The sequence below is a fragment of the Carlito syrichta genome, unplaced genomic scaffold (assembly GCF_000164805.1).
Source record: "Carlito syrichta isolate Samal-C Ts95f unplaced genomic scaffold, Tarsius_syrichta-2.0.1 Scaffold303719, whole genome shotgun sequence".
NCBI lineage: Eukaryota > Metazoa > Chordata > Mammalia > Primates > Tarsiidae > Carlito > Carlito syrichta.
In genome coordinates, this window is record NW_007247815.1 from 128,104 (window position 1) to 147,027 (window position 18,924).

Consider the following 18,924-nt stretch of genomic DNA (forward strand, 5'->3'; position numbering starts at 1 on the left):
AGCAAAAAACAAACAAAAAAACTCCCAAAACCTCCCCCAAAGTAGGAGGTATCACACTCCCAGACTTTAAAGTTTATTATAGTGTTATAATAATCAAAACAGTCTGGTATTGGTACAAGAACAGGCATATAGACCAATGCAACAGGATAGAGATTCCAGAAGCAAAACCTCAATTTCTAAACCAACTCATCTTCGACAAAGACTCCATCACCAACCACTGGGGAGAAGAGAAACCTATTCAGTAAATGGTGCTGGGAAAACTGACCCCATGCAGAAGATTAAAACAAGGCCTCTTCCTATCACCATACATAAAAACCAACTCTAAATGGACCAAAGACCTAAACCTAAAACCTCAAGCTACAAGAACCTCAGAAAATGCAGGAGCCCTTTATGGAAATTGAAACTGGCAACCAATTCCAGATCAAAATCACAAGTGCCCAGACCACAAGAGATAAAATCGACAAGTGGGACCTCATCAAACTGACAAGCTTCTGCAAAGCCAAAGAAACCATCAAGAGAGCAGGGAGATAGCCCACAGACTGGGAAAAAATATTTGCCAACTGTATGTCTGACAAAGGCCTAACATCCAGGATCTATAAGGAACTCAAACGTGCCAAAAAGAAAAAAACAAACAGTCCCATTACAAAGTGCGCAAAAGATATAAATAGACACTTCTCAAAAGAAGACATTTGAGCAGCCAACAGATACGTGAAAAAATGCTCAGCCTTACTTGTCATCAAAGAAATGCAAACTAAAACTACACTGAGATACCACCTAGCTCCAGTCAGGATGGCCATCATCAATAACAAAAAGCAACTGATGCTGGAGAGGATGTGGGGAAAAGGGAACACTCTTACACAGTTGGTGGGAGCATAAACTAGTACAACCTCTGTGGAAAACAGTGTGGCGATTCCTAAAAGATCTAAAAATCGACCTTCCACATGACCCCTACTGAGAATATACCTGGAGGAACTCAAATCACTCTATGAAAAAGATACCTGTACATGAATGTTTATTGCAGTCTTGCTCACAATAGCAAAAACATGGAACCAACCGTGCTGTCCATTGTAAGAGGACTGGATAAAAAAAAATGTGGTACATATACACGATGGAATATTACACAGCCATAAAGAAGGACAAAATTATGAACTCTGCAGCAATTTGGATGGACTTAGAGTCTATACTGATCAATCACAGAAACAAAGAACTGAGTATCACATGTGCTCACTCATAAGAGGACCTTGAACAGTTACCGTAATATCATAAGAAAAGGATTTGCAGTAGTGGGAAATTGGGGGTGCGTGGGTAGCGGGATTGGCAATAGTGGGAATCTGCCAGGGGAGGTGGGGAACACACCTCAGCAACAAGGATATCTGCATAATGAATATTTGTATACCTAACCCTGAATTATACCCCACATCTTTAAAATAAAAAATTAAAAATCCATTTTACCTCCATTAAGAGAGAACCTAATGTTTGCATTCTGATGATATACTTTCAGCAGCTCTCCGTCCCTCTTTTTATATGTATATAGATCATTTATTTATTTGTTTGTTTGTTTATTTATTTTCAGTCTGAGACTCACTCTGTTGCCCAGGCTGGAGGGCAGTAGCACACTCATGATCCTTCCACTTCAGCCTTCCAAGTAGCTGGAACTACAGCCGTGTGCCACCACACCCGGCAAAGTTTTTTGATTTATTGTAGAGACGAGTTCTCTATTGTAGAGACTGGTCTTGAACTTGTGGGCTCAGACAGTCCTCTCACCTCCGCCTCCCAAACTGGTGGGATTATAGGCATGAGCCACCACACCCAACTAAATTATGTTTTTAAACAAAAATGAAATCATAATCTATAACTATTGCCAACCTACTTTTCTACTGGAATGTTTTGTGAAAACTTCTCATGTCATTAACTCTCTTTCCAACCTATTTTTAAAGGACACACAGCTTTCCTTTTTTTTTTTTGAGTTGGAGTCTCACTCTGTCACTCAGACTGGAGCGCAGTGGCCACTCCTGGCCACCGCAGCCTCGACCTGCTGGGCTCTGGTGATCCTTTCGCCTCAGCCTTCCAAGTAGCTGGAACTACAGGCGCGCGCTACCACATCCGGCTAATTTTTTATTTATTGTAGAGATGAGGTCTTACCAAGTTGCCCAGGCAGGTGTTGAACCCGCGGGCTCAAGCAATTCACTCAGCTCAGCCTCCCAAAGTGCAGGATTACAGGCTGAGCCACTGAGCCCGGCCTCATTTTTATAAAAACTATTTTTAAAAAAAATTTTAGAGTCGTGGGTTACAAGTGAGGATTTTCTACGCAAGTAAGCTGCACACAGGTGAAGTCTGGGCTTCTCACAGGCCACATGCTCCCCTCCCTCCTCCATCCCTCTTCCCCCAGCAATGTCTAGTGTCTGCCAATCCCACCCTTGTGCTAGTGTGACCAGTGACCCTATGAGGGCCCACTTATGAGTGAGAACATGAGGTATTCAGTTCTTTGTTTCTGTGACAGTTCACTTCTACGATGGTCTCCAGCTGCATCCCCATTGCTATGAAGGCCATAATTTTGTTCTTCCTGATGGCTGCATCTTGTATGTGTGCCACATATTGTTTATCCAGTCGACTTTCAATAAATATCCGGTTGGTTTCATATGTTTGCTATTGTGAATAGTGTAGCAATAAACATGTGTGCGGCAGGGGCCTTTTTGGTAGAGTGATTTATGTTCCTCCAGGTATATTCCCAGGAGAGGGATAGCTGGATCGTATGGAAACTCAATTTTTAATTCTTTGAGAAACTGCCACACTGCTTTTCACAGAGTTTGAATTAGCTTACATTCCCACCAACAATGTAGAAACAACTCTTTGTCTCCACAGCCATGCCAGCACTTGGGTTTTGAGTTATTAATGACAGCCATTCTTACCAGTGTTAGGTGGTATCTCACTGTAGCTTTGATTTGCATTTCTCTGATGATTAGTGAGATTGAACATTTTTCATGTGTTTGTTGGCTGCTTGTATGTCTTCAAGAAGTGTCTGTTCAAGTCCTTTACCCATTTTTTAACAGGGTTGTTTTTTTCCTATCAATTCACTTGAGTTCCTTGTAGATCCTAGATGTTAGGCTTTTGTCAGATGCATAGCTTCAAACATGTTTCCTCATTCTGAGGTTTGACTCTTTATTCTCTTGATGGTTTCTTTTGCTGTGCAAAAACTTTTTAGTTGGATAAGATGTCATCTATCTATCTCAGTTTTTGTTGCATTTGCTTTTGAGGACTTGGCCATGAATTCATTGCCTACTCCAATGTCCAGGAGGGTGTTCCCTAAGTTTTCTTCTAAGATTCTTATAGTTTGAGTTTTATGTTTAAGTTATTGATCAATTTTGAGTTAATTTTTATATATAGTAACAGATATGGGTTCAGTTTTATTCCTCTGAATGTGGCTAGCCAGTTTTTCCAGCACCATTTGCTAACATTTGTTATTGATGACTGTCAAAGATGAGTTGGTTGAGGGATCATATTTTTATTTCTGGATTCTCTGTCCTTTTCCATAGGTGTGTGTGCCTATTCCTATAGCAATACCATGCTGTCTTGGTTACTGCAGCCTTGTAATAAAGTTTAAAGTCTAGAAGTTTGATGTTTCCAACTTTGTTTCTTTTAGTGAGAATTGTGCATTGATTCCATATTCCAAGACTACCAAAGTCATTTGTCAGTTGGAGGAGGTTTTTACAGACTCTCAGGGTTTTCTAGGTATAGAATCATATCATTCTCAAAGACGAATATCTTAGCTTCCTCTTTTCCTAATTTGGATACCCATGATTTATTTCTCCTATCTAATGGCTCTGGCTAGGAATTCCAGTACTATGTTGAATAGGAGGGGTGAGAGTGGGTATCCTTCTCTTGTTTCAGTTCTTACAGGGAATTCTTCTGGCTTCTGCCTGTTAGGCATGATTTTATCTGCAGTTTTTTGTCACTGATGGCTTTTATTGTTTCGAGGAATGTTCCTTCAAAGCCTGGGTGTTCAAGGGTTTTTATCAAGAAGGGATGCTGGATTTTATCATATGCTTTTTCTGAGTTTAATGAGATAATCACATGGTTCTTAGTTTTATAACTATTACAGTAAAACCCCTACATACAAACAAGTCCCATTCCGAGAACATATTCGTAAATCCAATTTGTTTGTAAGTCCAACAAAGTGAGCCTAGGTACCCAACTAACACAATAGGCTATCGAGTACTGTACTGCTATAGGTTTATAATACTTTTCACACAAATAATACATAAAAACAAACACCAGGCATGCTGACTCACACCTGGAATACCAGCACTTTGGGAGGTAAAAGCAAGGGGATTGCCCGAGCCAGGGGTTTGAGACCAGCCTGGGTAACTTGGCAAGACCTCGTCTATACAATAAATAAAAAAATTATCAAGGCATGGGGGCATGCACCTGTAGTTCCAGCTATTTGGAAGGCTGAGGCAGAAGGATTGCCTGAACCCAGCAGGTTGGGGCTGTGGTGGCTGTGAGTGTTTCACTGCACTCTAGTCTGGGCAACAGAATAAGACTCTGACTCAAAAAACAAACAAACAAAATAACATTTTAAAATCTCATAGTGCCTCTTGAAAAGTACGGTAGTACAGTACAGTACAACAGCTGGCACACAGGGGCTGGCATTGAGTGACCAGGCAAGAAGAGTTGCAAACTGAAAGAGGGAAACGAAGTGGGAGACGGCAGAGCTGAAGGATCGTCAGCAGTCAGGGATGGAGGGCAAGCTGTAATTTCACTCATGCTTGACGTAGATGGCACAGGTTCTGGTTCCTTGCTGGATTCAATTCTATCTACCCTCTTGAAAAAGTGATTCCGTGATGTTTGGATAACTGCTCTTTTTTTTTTCTTGTTGTAGATAACATGGCAGCTGCAACCTTCGTATCTTGTGTTGTGTTTGGGTCTTCTGCCTCAAAAACTATCAGTGCCTCCTCAAATAAAGAAAGCCCCCTTGCCATTTCCTGCATCGTGAATCTCCTCAATTACTTCTTCTTCCTCTTGTCTCTCTTCATCCTTTCTCTGGGCCTCCAATTCCATCCAGTCTTCATTAGTAAGTGCCTCGTGTCCCACAGCAAGGAGTTCAATAAAGTCATCCTCTTGCAGATCTAGCCTCACTCAATTTTTCACTGAGACATCTTTGGATTCCTCATCCACTTTCTCAAATCCATGAAAATTATGAACAAACTGTGGGAAAAGGTTCTTCCATGTGACAGTGTATGCCAGACACGCGAATGAACTTAATCTGATTGAACATGCAAACACATGCTCACATCTTTGAAAGTTTGCAACTTGAAGGTTTGTACATAGGGGACTTACTGCAATGTGCTGAATTACATTTCGTGAACGTTGAACCAACTCTACATCCTAGGAATGAAGCATGCCTGATCATGATGGATGATCCTTGAAATGTGTGTTGAAAATGATTTGCTAGAATTTTGTTGAGAACTTTTACATTTATTTTCTTTTTGTGGTTGCATGCGGGGCTTTTATTTTTTAGTAGCAAAAGCCAATGCTTCCACAATTTATTTATTTATTTTAAAGTTATTTTATGTATTTATTAAAAATTGTATTTTAAAGATATGGGGTAAAATTCAGGATTAGGTATACAAAGGGTCATTGGGCAGGTAAAGTTTGGGGCTCACTTTGGTCTCCACACCACCTGGTTTGAGATCAAGTACCCTTATTGATGAATGTGCCCTTCCCTCCCCCTTTCCCCCTTCCCCATCAGAAAAATTGGCCTGTAATGCTCTTTCCTTATTGTGTCTTTGCCATTTTGGGGTATCAGAATAATATTGGCTTCACAGAATGAGCCATGGAGGATTTCTTCCTTCTCAATTGCCTGGAATACTTTAAATATGATTGGTATAGCTCTTTCTTGTATGTCTTACAGAATTCAGCTGAGAAACCATCTGGTCCAGAGCTCTTTTTTGGCAGGGAGGTTTCTTATAACTGAGTCAATTTCCTGGATTGTTACTGGTCTGTTTAGGGTTTCAATTTCTTCCTGAATCAACCTTGGGAGGTTGTGTGATGCTAGCAATTCCTCCATTTCCTCTAAATTTTTTAATTTATTTGCATACAGGTGTGCCCAGTAATCTATGATAATCTTTTCAATTATTTAGGGGTCAGTTTTGACATTGTCTTTTTTGTTTCTAATTGTGTTTATTTGGACATTCTCTCTTCTTTCAGTCAATATGACCAGGAGTGCATCAATCTTATTTACCTTTCAAAGAACCAGCTTTTTGTCTTGCAATTTCCCATTTTATGCCATTTTTGTTATTTCTATTGTCCTGCTCCTTTGAATGATACAATGACAGTCACTGTAGTTAAATCTTCTAATATGCTCATGGTTGTTTCCTTAAATTTCTGCAAATAGAATTATTGGGCCAAAGGCTATGTAAAAATTAAGGCTCTTGACCACTAGGTGTGGTGGTTCATGCCTGTAATCCCAGCACTTTGAGAGGCCAAGACAAGAGTATCACTTGAACCCAGGAGTTCGAGACCAGCCTGGGCAACATAGCGAGACCTCACTTGTATAAAAAATAAAAATCAAAAGATGAGCCAGGCATGGTGGTGTGCACCTGTAGCCCCAGCTACTCAGGAAGTTGAAGTGGAAGGACCACTTGAGCTCAGGAATTTGAGGCTGAGATAAGCCATGATTCTGCCACTGCAGTCAAGTCTGGGTGACAGAGTCAGACCCTGACCTTCCCCCCACCCAGCCAAAAAAAAAAAAGGCCTTTTGATAAAAATGGCCCAACTGCCCTCCAAAAAGATTTTCAATCAACATTACTCTTCCCACTATCGATGTATTTGCTATGATATGAATGCTTATGTTCCCCCAAATTCATAAGCTGAAATCCTCATTGCCGAAGTATTAGAAGGTGGGGCTTTGGAGAGGTGATTAGGTCATCTTGGTAGTGCCCTCATAAATGGGATTATTGTACCTGTAAAGGTGGTCCAAGACACATCCCCACCCTTCTATCATGTGAGCTCAGAGTGAAGAGAGTCTGACTGTAAAAGCTCTCACCAGACTATGAATTCGCTAGCATCTTAATCTTGGACTTTCTCCCCTCCGGAACTATGAGGCATCCATTTCTGTGTTTATAAGTCATTACCAGTACAAGGCAATACCAGCACGTGGCATTTTGTTACAGCAGTCCAAACAAACTGAGACAGAATTAGAGTATTTTCCCCTTATACCCTTCGTGTTGACTTCTTATTTTTCAAAGCTTAAAAACACTGATCATATTTAGCCTAAACGATTGTCTTTCCCTTGGCCCCAACCACATTTGGGCATTTTTCTTAGATTTTTCATAATACAAGCAGATACAGCAAGATGAGAGATTTGCATTATGCAAACCACTATGGTCATAATGGGACTAGACTTTGAGCTCAAGCTCATATGTAGCAAGACAGGTTCGTTGAGACAGTTGCTTTGTTCAGCGCAGCTTTATATTTCACCAGTGACAAGAATGGGTTACAAAATACTGAGTTCATAGGAGTGCTGGGGCTGTGAGAGGTCAGGGAGGGAGTCTCTTGACCCAAAGCTGGTGCAGTTACAGCCAGGTCTATTCATGGGTATTTGTTTCACAGCTACTTATGTGTAGATAGTCATACTCCCTCATGACTGACATTTCTAAGGAAATATAACTCCGAATTCTTGATTCGAAGTCTCTTTGGAATGGTTTTTCTATAGAATAAGGTTTATCACATTTTTAATATTTTGAGTTTTTAAGTAAGGCAGTTTTGGATAGAAAAGTCCAACAGTGATAAATAATGTTGAACACAGAGCAGAGAAGAAAAAAGCAACAGCAGTTCACTGAGACCCAAGAATGGTCAAAATCTCTGAAAGGTTGAGAAGCTTCCAAGTCATAAGAAACAGAAACTTCTCTTTACTCCATGGATCTGTTTTGTGTCTCAGGGTTCCCTAACTGTTCAGAATGTGGAACCAAAAGACATTGGCTTCCTTAGATGATAAAATATGAAAAAACGCAGGAGGGCTAGAAAGTGTGCAACAGGTGATAATGGGCGTGCAAAACTCAATTTCCTTCTACTTAGGATTCTTACTCTTTTTGCTCCCTTTTTGATTCTCATTTCTCAATATTTATTAGTTAATCCAATAATTGTAAATCTAGTTAATTACCACATAACTGGGAGGTGTTAGATCTTGGGTTTTAAGAATTATGATGCCTGTTGCACTCATGCTTATAACCATATTTACAGTGGTTATGCACTTCTAATCTTATGTTTAATTTGTTACAATGCTCACCACCAATTCTTTTATAAAGTGACTTATTCATTCTTCAGGCCTAGATTTTGATGTGTCTCAGTTAGACAAGAACATCTCTTCCTCTTAGGAAATTTGTTTCAGGAAATCTATGAAATAAAAAGTGCTTTTCCTGAGACCTCTTACGTCTGAGAATCTTATTGTCTTTGAACTTAAAAAACAACTTTCACCTCATAACTATGAAAACAATTTTAATTCCTCTGGTGTTCACTGCTATGGAGAAATCTATGCCTAGCTCTCTTCTTTGCTTCTGTGTAACTCTTTAAAAATGATTTTTTAAACCATTTATCCATGATCTGTAAACATTTGCTAAAGTTTACCTAAGTGCTGAACGTCCCTTTAATTCTCCCTAAATAGTAAGCTCTGCTGATTTCTACACTTAGGAATGCGTTTCAGCTCATGAAAGAATTCTTCTTACTTGGTACTAGCTTTGATTACTGCTTCTGTTCCCATTGTTCTGGCCCTTTCACCAAGAAAACATTTGAGTCTTAGACTCTTTCTTCATGCCTCCCATATCTGTCATCTTCTCTCTTAACAGTTTCATTTCTTCAGCCACATTCCATGAATTCTGGGGACACTCAGGTTTGTCCTACGCAACATGTAGGTACGTCACCAAAACATTAACTAGACTTCACCGATGGTCCCAAGAAACACAGGTCTAAATATTTCCATCTTAGTAACGTTAATTTGTTTTACACCCAAATCCCTTAAGCCCATCCCTCTTGACTAAAAACATATTAATTGGATTCTTGACACCCTCTTTCCAGAGAAGTCCACTTTAATCCTGTATTATTTAATGTTTTGAGCTCTGAAGTATCAGGATGAACATTAATTTGAATAGAAAAGCAATGCTAGTGTACTTCTGTATTTTGACCTATTTATGTTTGAAAATTAGTTTATCAAAATAACATAACCTTGACTTTCTGAGCTTGTTATGTAAAACAAAGACAAATGTCAGCTATGAAACCTTTATACAGTCTAAAAAAACCTCTGAGAATAAGTAATCTGTGTATAGAAAAGTGTCAGGGTTGCCTTTGTAAGAAATAATTAGTATAGCAAAGGAAAAGTAGATAATTTCTTTTTTTTTTTCTTAAGTTTCTTTTGAATTCAGGAGGGAAAACTCTGATTTGAAATAATTAATATAGACATTACAGATTTCTTAGTGAAAGTGAAATTTATTCTTTGTACTGCAGAGGTTATCTTTAAATAAATCTTTGACTGTGATCATGACAAAACTAACCATATTCTTATTTAAGTCCTCTGTACAATTTTCTTAAAATTTCTACTTTATTATCCAGGATTCTTGATAATAATCTTTTATATTAAAACATTGCATGATTGAAATAATATATTTTATTCCAACTTAGGCTTGCCTCCCTTACTTATAAAATGTCCTCATCTCTTTCCCATCTTATGAATGCAAAAGCTATTTGTAAAAATTTCCATTCCTCCTTCCATGTTCTCTGAAGCAAAGACGTGCACTATTCTAAGATTAAGAAATAATGTATTCTTTTAATATAAAACTATCCTGTAATATAATTCATGCCAATTTAATATATTTTATACTGTGACATAGACCAAACATTTTTGATACATTTATAAACATTCCAAGATATTTGTGACAAAGTTAACTTAATGGCTAATTCTGAAACATTCTTGAAGATACATTTCAAAGACCAAACAATTTCTTAGGAGCTTACAGAATTTACCCAACATGGGCCTTCTGAAGGTGACTATGTGACTTGTCTTTGTAGTCCTTTTCTCATTTGTGTGTTTCCTTTTACGTCTAGAAATGTTTGCTTATTTTTCTCACTTTCCATCACTTGAATAGGTTAGATCCCCAGCATGAACTATTCTATAGTCTACAAGGGCTAAACGACATGACAATGGAGTCTTCCTGGCTGCCTATGACTGAAAATCACATCGAAAAGGTGACTGTACTTGTAATCCTCTAGAACGGCTGTACCTATACCATATAAATTATAAGCCATGGATAAGGACCTCAAATATTCTCATATTCATAAGGTTCTTCTTCCACTGAGAGTCTGAGACTTGACACCCTCCACCTGCTACAGGGGCCTCCTTATCCTGGTCCCATTCGGAGCACTCTCTCAAAGGTTCTCATGGGGGAGGCACCACCATTACTTCCCACATGTGTCACACTTAAAGATTCCTCTCCAATGTGGGTTCGTCTCTGCTTCGTGGTTTGACCTGATAGCAAAAGCCTTACCACACTCACTACATCGGTATGGCTGCCTTCCAGTGTGGATTCTTTTGTGCTGGTCAAAGACTGACCTATAATTGAGGGATTTGCCACACTCACAACTATAGGGTTGCTTCCCATGGTGGATGCTTTATGGTTGATAAGACTTGAGTGTGAGATGTACGCCTTCCCACACTCCTCGTATGCATAAGATTTCTCCTGTGTGGACCCTTCTGTGTACTGTGAGGCCTGAAGTGTTCCTGAAGGTCCTCCCATGCCAAACCCATACGTAGGGCTTCTCCCTTGTGTGGATCCCCTTGTACTGAGAAAGGCGTGAGCTGCAACTGAAAGATTTTCCACACTCAACACACTTGAAGGGTTTCTCCCCAAGGCGAACTCTTTTATGGCTTATAAGAGTTCTGCCCGAGAAGAAAGCTTCCCCACACTCATCACATGTATAGGGTGTAAATTTCCCTACAGGAAACTTAGGTGTAGCTTTGAATCCCAATTATTCATTGGTCAACGAAAAAATTCTAAGAAGGGCCTCCAACAGGCAAATTTAGGGAGAGAGAGGCTTCAGGAAAATACGTTTGTTTAATAATAGTGGTCTTGAAGTATTAGCTTGATATAATTGAATGGTTGAGGGAGACGGTGATGATGACTTCTAGTAAAACAAAATTTGAATTTCTTTGTAGGAAAAGTAGAAAGTATACGCAGTTCTAAATCTGGCAGGAAATGGGAGAGTTACTCATTAAAAAAAAATGCAAGTTTATTGGAATATAGTAGTGTGAGATACCAGTTGAATAGATGAAACTTCTTTCTAAAAAAATTTTTATTTAAAAGTAGATTAAGCCAGGCTTGGTGGCTCAGCCTGTAATCCCATGCCTTTGGGAGGCTGAGGTGAGTGGACTGCCTGAGCCCACGGGTTCAAGACCCGCCTGGGTAACTTGGCGAGACCTCATCTCTACAATAAATCAAAAAAAAACTAGCCGGGCGTGGTAGCATGTGCCTGTAATTCCAGCTACTTGGAAGGCTGAAGCGGAAGGATCACCGGAGCCCAGCAGGTCGAGGCAGCGGTGGCCGGGAGCGGCCACTGCACTTCAGTCTGGGCAAGAGAGCGAGACTCCAGCTCAAAAAAAAAAAAAAAAAAAAAAGTAGAGTAAGCCAGGCTCGGTGGCTCAGCCTGTAATCCCAGCACTTTGGGAGGCTGAAGTGAATGGACTGCCTGAGCCTTCGAGTTCGAGACCCACCTGGGCAACTTGGCGAGACCTCGTCTCTACAATAAGTCAAAAATTAGCCAGGCGTGGTAGCGTGTGCCTGTAGTTCCAGCTACTTGGAAGGCTGAGGCGAAGGATCGCCGGAGCCCAGTAGGTCGAGGCTACAGTGGCCGGGAGTGTCTGGGTGACAGAGTGAGACTCCAACTCAAAAAAAGTGAGACTCCAACTCAAAAAAAAAAACCAAAAACAAAAACCCAAAAGTAAATTAGAGAGAGAAAGAGAAGGGAGAGAGAAAATTCACCTCCCCAAGGTGGGGGAGGAAGCATGGCGACAGCCATAGCTCAAAGAGCACCTGGCCACACCAGAGTCTAGCAAGGCAATGGTCCAGATGAAACTTTTTAAAAAGTTTCAGATGAACCTCATCAATGAATGATGACTGTGTAGTGAGTGAGAACCTGAAAATGAGAACACGTGATACTACAATAAAAGCTTCTACTGCGGAGACGATGTTGACACATTCAGTAACTAATGGAGCACACGTCTGCAACATAAATTTGCACCCTACATGATAGTTAATTCAGGGAGTCCCATGAGTAGGAATGGTAGGAAGGCACTTTATCACAAGAGCTAAAAAGCTAAGTCGCTACCAGTAATTGAGAAAGAGGAGGAAATACATGTTTCTAATAATCCTGTCAAATGTTTGTTTTGGAATGTGTTATTGTAAAGACGTGAAGCAGTACTTGTGTATCACTGTTTGTTGCAAAATGTAATTAATACTTTGCTCAGGGCTCACTCTCTTTGCCATTAAGTCCAGATCATTGTGATGAGATAAGGTGGAATTCCAATAAAGAAATTCCTTAAATTAAAAAAAAGTCCTTAAATTAAAAAAAAAGAAAGAACTTACATAAATAAGCAGAATAAATGAAAACGGAGTCCGGTACCTGTTAGTAAATACAAACGCAAGCCCAAGAGGGCTGGGTTCACTTATTCTAGAAGCTTTTTTGATGCTTCCTGAGTGCCAGGTGCTGCACTAGGTATTGGATCTAGAATCATCTGAAGCCATCTGTCTCAACGTAATCACTCCACTTCCGTTCTTCTATTCCCCTCTCAAAAACAAAACGACACATTTTTAGAATCAGTACCCTGTTGTTATAATGAGGCAGTTCTAGTGACTCAATCTTTCCATAACATCCTTTATCAGCACCTCAACTATCGTGTTTTTCTAAGGGTCAGGAGACAGCAATGAGTTATTGCCCATGGCACAAGTGAGACACAGATAAATCTCACTCAACAAGTAAAAACATGATTTTGCCCAAATATGCTCCTTCAGATCAGGCAGGTAATGTTACAGATGTGGAATAGATACTTATAAAAAGTAATAACCTTCCTTTATATTGCTTATAGAACTCTATATTTGTCTACTGTTCTTTTGGCAAAGCCCTGGCTTTTATTCTATTTTCAATTCTCTATATTTTCTGATTATGCATATTAAAAATAACTACACAATGTAGAAAACACAAAGAAAAAAACAAAGAAAACAAACTCGCTTAATTCCCATAACTAGAGAAAATAACTACCGGCATATTGTTATGTATCTCTCTTTTACTATACATCCATTACCATTTCTTGTCCATAAACTTTTTGTTTTGACGCTCTGTGTGTTCCCTGGATTACTTTTTTAACACGTATGGATTCATCCCACATCTGTAAGTGCAATTTGCAGGCCTCTCACCCGAAATCTAGGCCCTTCTAAGACATATCTACTTGGCACTTCAAAAAACACCTCCAAACACAGTCTTACGCTTCTCTTTCTCCTTTTTAGCTTTCTACTTTTCTCAATTTGGGGCTCTGTTTTTTTTCCTCCCACACATACCACGCTGATCCCCGAATGCTGCTGTTTCTGTGAGCAAAGTCTCCCTTAAGACCTCCAGCCTCAGACCAGCCCAGCCTGCCTTATCAAGGGACTCCTCAACGGAAAACAAACATACACATCAAAGAAAGGTAGATAATTTCATTTGTTATCAAACAACAACGGCTCCCCACTGACTATACGATCAAGTCCCATCCTTCCCAGGCCAACAAGATTCTTTCACTTTCTCGTCTCCTCCCGCCCCCGCCCCCCCCAGACTAGAGCCAACAAAACAAAGAACTGGACCTGGGATGATCTTGAGTCTGACGCTCCACCTAGTGGAACAAAACACACACTGGAATGGGACCATTGTGAGACCAAGCAACCCTGCCCAGCTGGGAGTTTGTGGCTCCACAGTCAAGAGTCGGAAAGGCCCAAGGAATCCTGGAGTTCAATGACCCACCTAGAGGCATCCTCTCAGCACCGCAGTCTCCTGAGGAAATGCCTCAAGTCTCCAAGCCAGTTGCCATCATTGCCATTCTTGAGAGAAGATGACAAGCTATAAAGGCATTTCTTTAGTCATTGCTACCAAATGCAATCACAGGATAACTCTGACCCAATGACTATACCCAAAGACTACACCCTTGACCTACACCCTTCCAGAATTTTCTTGAAACTGAAAAAATAAAACATGAGCATTCATTCATCCATGTATTAATTCATTCAATGCACATTTAAAGACCACTGCACCTAAAATGCTTCAAATACTTCACAAAGCTAATACTAAGGGTCTAAATCCCCGCAGACTGTGCATGGGGAATCAGATACATCCATGATAACAACGCAGAAGGGAAGTCTAACCTGGACAGGGGCAGGGAGGGCTTCCTGAAAGAAATGATGACTCAGCTGATTACGTTAAGTCAAGTAAGAGCTAGTCAGGTAAAGAAAGAGTGAAGGGTATTGTTTCAGACTCACTGTTAAACTTGCAAAAGAGCATACCACATTAAAAGGCTATCCTAACACAGTAAAAAAAGACAGGAGATTCAATTTTCCTTAGTCTTCTTCCTCTTTTGGATAAAACTCAATACTTTAAATTTTAAGAGGAGGTGTATTAATAACAGAAGTCTCTTTCAACAGGTTGACAGTTACAGCTTTTTATGAAATGCTGAAACTGTTGAGATGAAAAGCCCCCATGAAGGTACAATACGCAATTGTCTTAGCCTGCCGTAATGCTACAGACCACATGCTTGCAGCTGCAGATCGCTCACCCGCCTTGTGGGAGCCATGTCAGCAGAGCAGCACTCATTACCACCTCAGGGCTGTCTATTTGATCTTCAGTGAGCACTGCTGGAAAGTTACATTATACACGGACACAAGGTATGTCTCCCTGTACCTCTTGCATGAACTGGGACCAAGTTTAGGGCCCCCCAGAACAAGTTTCATTGTGCAGTCACAAGAGCACATTTCCTACACCGTTATTTGCACCATGTTCACAAAGACCTCCCTGGGTTTTCTCTCCCTTTGCCCAGCAGCCTTGAGTATGCCGTCACCTGTATGCCACCTCAGGTTCTGACTCCTGGTACCCTTTATTTATTTTATTTATGTGCGTTCTCTTTGGAACCTACTCTATGCTTGGATGTGATAGAACAGTAGGTGTGAGATGGATGATTCAAGCAAAGCCAGATATGCCACTTCTGCTAGCACAGTTTCAGATGCAGTGGCTATTCCAAGAAATAATACTGTGGACTCCTAAAATGCCCAAGTGTTTTTTGTTTTTGTTTTTTTCTTTTAACTGATAGATGCTAGGCCACGTCTCCTCCATTTTGTACTGCCTAGCTGATGCCAAAAAGTACAAGTATTTATATCAACGTTTTTATGAATATGTCATGAATATGTAGGGAAATACATTCTTTTTTTTTTTTTTTTGACTGGAGTGCAGTAGCATGCTCATGGCTATCCAGCGTCGAGCTGCTGGGCTCCGGTGATCCTTCTGCCTCAGCCTTCCAAGTAGCAGAAACTATAGGTGTGCACTACCATGCCTGGCTAATTTTTTGATACATTGTAAAGACAATATACCAACAAATATATTGTCTCTTGCCCAGGCTGGTCTCGAACCCCTGAGCTCAGACAATCCTCTCGCCTCGGCCTCCCAAAGTGCTGGGATGAAAGGCTTGAGCCATGGCACCCAGTCAGTACATTCTTAACGTACACACAGGTACATTAAGAAAAATAAACATTCTCATATAGAGAAAGTGCTCCTTCATTAGATAAATGTTTATTAGCTCTACAACACAATGGCAGGCACTGTGCTAGACGCTGGGAACAGAAATGTGAACAAGACACATATTATTTCACTGTGATCCTTTTATACAAGATTATGTATATGCAGCAAGGGCTGGAGGGTAAGTAGTAGCTACTCAATAAACTGCTACTATGATGAGATGATGATTATTAGCAAAATATAGTCTCTCAAAAATTCTTACAGATTTTTAAAATGAAAATACTATCATAGTGCCATCAATACTCACCAATACTATAATATCTCTTTAGTTCTGTACGCCTAATCTCCTTTAACTGATTATTTTTTCTCTTCTTTTTCTCATCAGCAATATATTCTTCTTTCACAGCAGTATTGCACTTGTCTTGCTCTAAAATGGCTGTATTAGCATCTTCCTTCCCAGCATGAGTCCTTGAGGTTATGGCTGAAGCTGTCTCTGCATTTTGTTTGGCTTGTTTCTTCTTCTTCAATCTAGGCATGGGGTGGGGGGGAGGAAAAACATTGGAGAAATAATTTGCTGGTAGAAATCATATTAATTTCATGCTGTTGGGCTTTGAAAAGGAATCAACTAATAGAGCAAACACTTTCCTTATAATATTGTTCACTGCATTTTCCTGTTATTTTTTTCTCTTCTAATTATTTACAAATTCTAACATGAAGATCTGTGCGTTTTCCTCAATTTAATATCATCAATAATGTATCTCAGAAAATTATTGGAAATGCTCTAGGCTTGGGGAAAAATGAGATTATTCTGTAGGTGATTAAATATTGAGTATTTTTTTTAAAAGTCAAGATGAACAGTTGCCCTACCATAATGTCATGTTTGGAGGATTATGTTAAAAAGAGAGTGTTTCTGGTTTCAGTGCTACCTTTGGACTGACAAATAAGCACATCTGTAAAAACAAGTCTTTTATAATTGTCTCACATGCCGAGTACAAAGGTTTGGCAAGATGTGAACCGGACCAGGTCCGAGTAATTCCTTTTCTTTACGCATATGACAATAGTACTAAAGACAGAGCTGCATTTCTTGATATAGAAAGTACCATAATGATAAGATATAATTTTCATTATAATTACTAATAGCTGACGGACACATTAGTCAACATATCCGATGTGTTCAATTCTTTACTAGTGACTCAAAAATGTGTAAGAAATGGTTTATCACAATTCACTGAATTCTAATAGCTCAACATAATTTATAAGTCTGTATTTGCTAGTGCTTTTTGAGACTGCTTTTGCCTTACCAGAAAGTAAACTCTTTGGGAACAAGAATGTAAACTCTTTCAGAACACTTTGGCCCCTAATATATATGGCATTCTACTCATATGTAATCATATATTTTAAAATTGGGACCCCTTTCCTGTGCCTAGATAGAAAGTATCTTGTTGCCCCCTCTCCAAAAATGATTCCTACCAGAGAAAAGAGATATCAAAAATTGGTTCTATACAGCCTGAGATATGCTAGTTCTCAATCTTCCGAATTTTTCCACTATATGTTGATTTAAATGCCCTCATTTCACTATCCCCACGATAATTAAACTCACTCAGATCTAGGGCAAGCACTTTCATGAACAGCACTGTTTGGGGACTCATTAGAAACTGGATTTTCACACATGAAAATAACAAAATGGGATACATTGTTTTATTCATTTTTCCCTTTTTCCACAGAGACCTCTGTTGTTAACACATGGAACCAAACACAGTTGCTCCTTCTGAAAAAATGTTAGAAAATAACAATCCCAAGCTTGTTTAACAGCAAACACAATGCAATTTAATACTTCAGAAATTCTACAATCAGCTACTCCTTTTGTTTTGACTAGGGTCCTCAGGAGAATTCATTTCTCTGGAGGTTATCAATATAACTGGAATATTCTGGTCTTTCAACTTGAAATCAGATGCATTTCTAAAAGCCCTCTGTAAAATCCTTCCTTCCAAGCATAGAAATGTATCTTTAATACCCTTTCCAAAGAAGAATAACTGCCAGCTGAGGAATGTGTTATAGTTAATACTCTTCAAGGCATTCCTTTTCAGGGCTTTTATTTTTAGGCTCTGTTGTATTTTCAACAATATGTCTTGGTAAGACATTCTCACGATAGGGATTTGTTATCACTAAGTTAAGGTAAACTGGAAAAAAAAAAGTCTTGCAGAAAAATGACCTCCCTTTATTTCATCTAAGCTTTTTTAATGACCCCATATATCTAGTTATATTGTAGGCTTAAGTGACTGAAAAATAACAAAATACATTTAACATTTTACTGCTGTAAGTACAAGTAAACAACAACAAAACCCCAAACCTTTATTTGGCTTCTGTCTTTCTTTAAAATAGATCCCAATGACATAAAACAAGTGTTTTAAATCGAACCCCTTCCCACTATTGTAACCAAGCCCAGTTAATTCTATCTCCTAAATCTTTCCCTCTCTCATTCACCTTCTCTTTACCATGTCAGGCTTTCAACATCTTGCTGCCTGGGCTACTTTTTATAATATTGTTTATTTTTTCCTGCTTTGTTATGTAATAATTCAAGCTAGAAAATGTAGAACAGTTAAAAAAATAAGACTTAAGTCCGATGCAATGCCATAAAGGAACTTGGAGACTCAGAAGGAAGAGGATGAGAAGGCGGGAGGGATGGAAAAATTACCTATCAGGTACAACATGCACTCATGAGGGTGAGGAGTACACCAAAAACCCAGATTTCTTCACCACCATGCAAAGCAACCATGTGACCAGGAACCCTTCATACCCCTAAAGCTATTGAAAGAATTTAAAAATGCAATGCTAACTCTAAGAAGTCACCACATTAGAGAGAGAGAATGTGAAAGCCAGAAGAAAAGGGAAATGACACCATTCACACCTTCCTGAGGGCAGAAGCCCAAACCGGGAAGCTCAATGCCATGATTCCAGCTTCTTATCTCTATCTTCTCACACTGGAATATTACAGAGCTTTTAAGTTCTGGAATCTCTTGGCCTTTTTTACATTAAGTTGGTGTAAGCACTTGTAGAACACACATATAATATTTTCTCCACTACTGTCCCAGCCCCTGGATAGACTGAAGAAGTGAATATGGTGATATT

At 39.5% G+C, this 18,924-nt stretch overlaps 1 protein-coding gene across 2 annotated transcripts in view; it reads right to left on the bottom strand.

The window, feature by feature from the left end:
- The window catches only part of NCOA7 (nuclear receptor coactivator 7), a 163,818-nt gene that overhangs the window by 83,520 nt on the left and 61,374 nt on the right, over positions 1–18,924 (bottom strand). For both annotated transcript variants that reach the window (XM_021712906.1, XM_008059099.2), the window contains exon 3: positions 16,103–16,323. In XM_021712906.1, the coding sequence (XP_021568581.1) occupies positions 16,103–16,323 (221 nt within the window). The remainder of the gene's footprint in view (positions 1–16,102; positions 16,324–18,924) is intronic.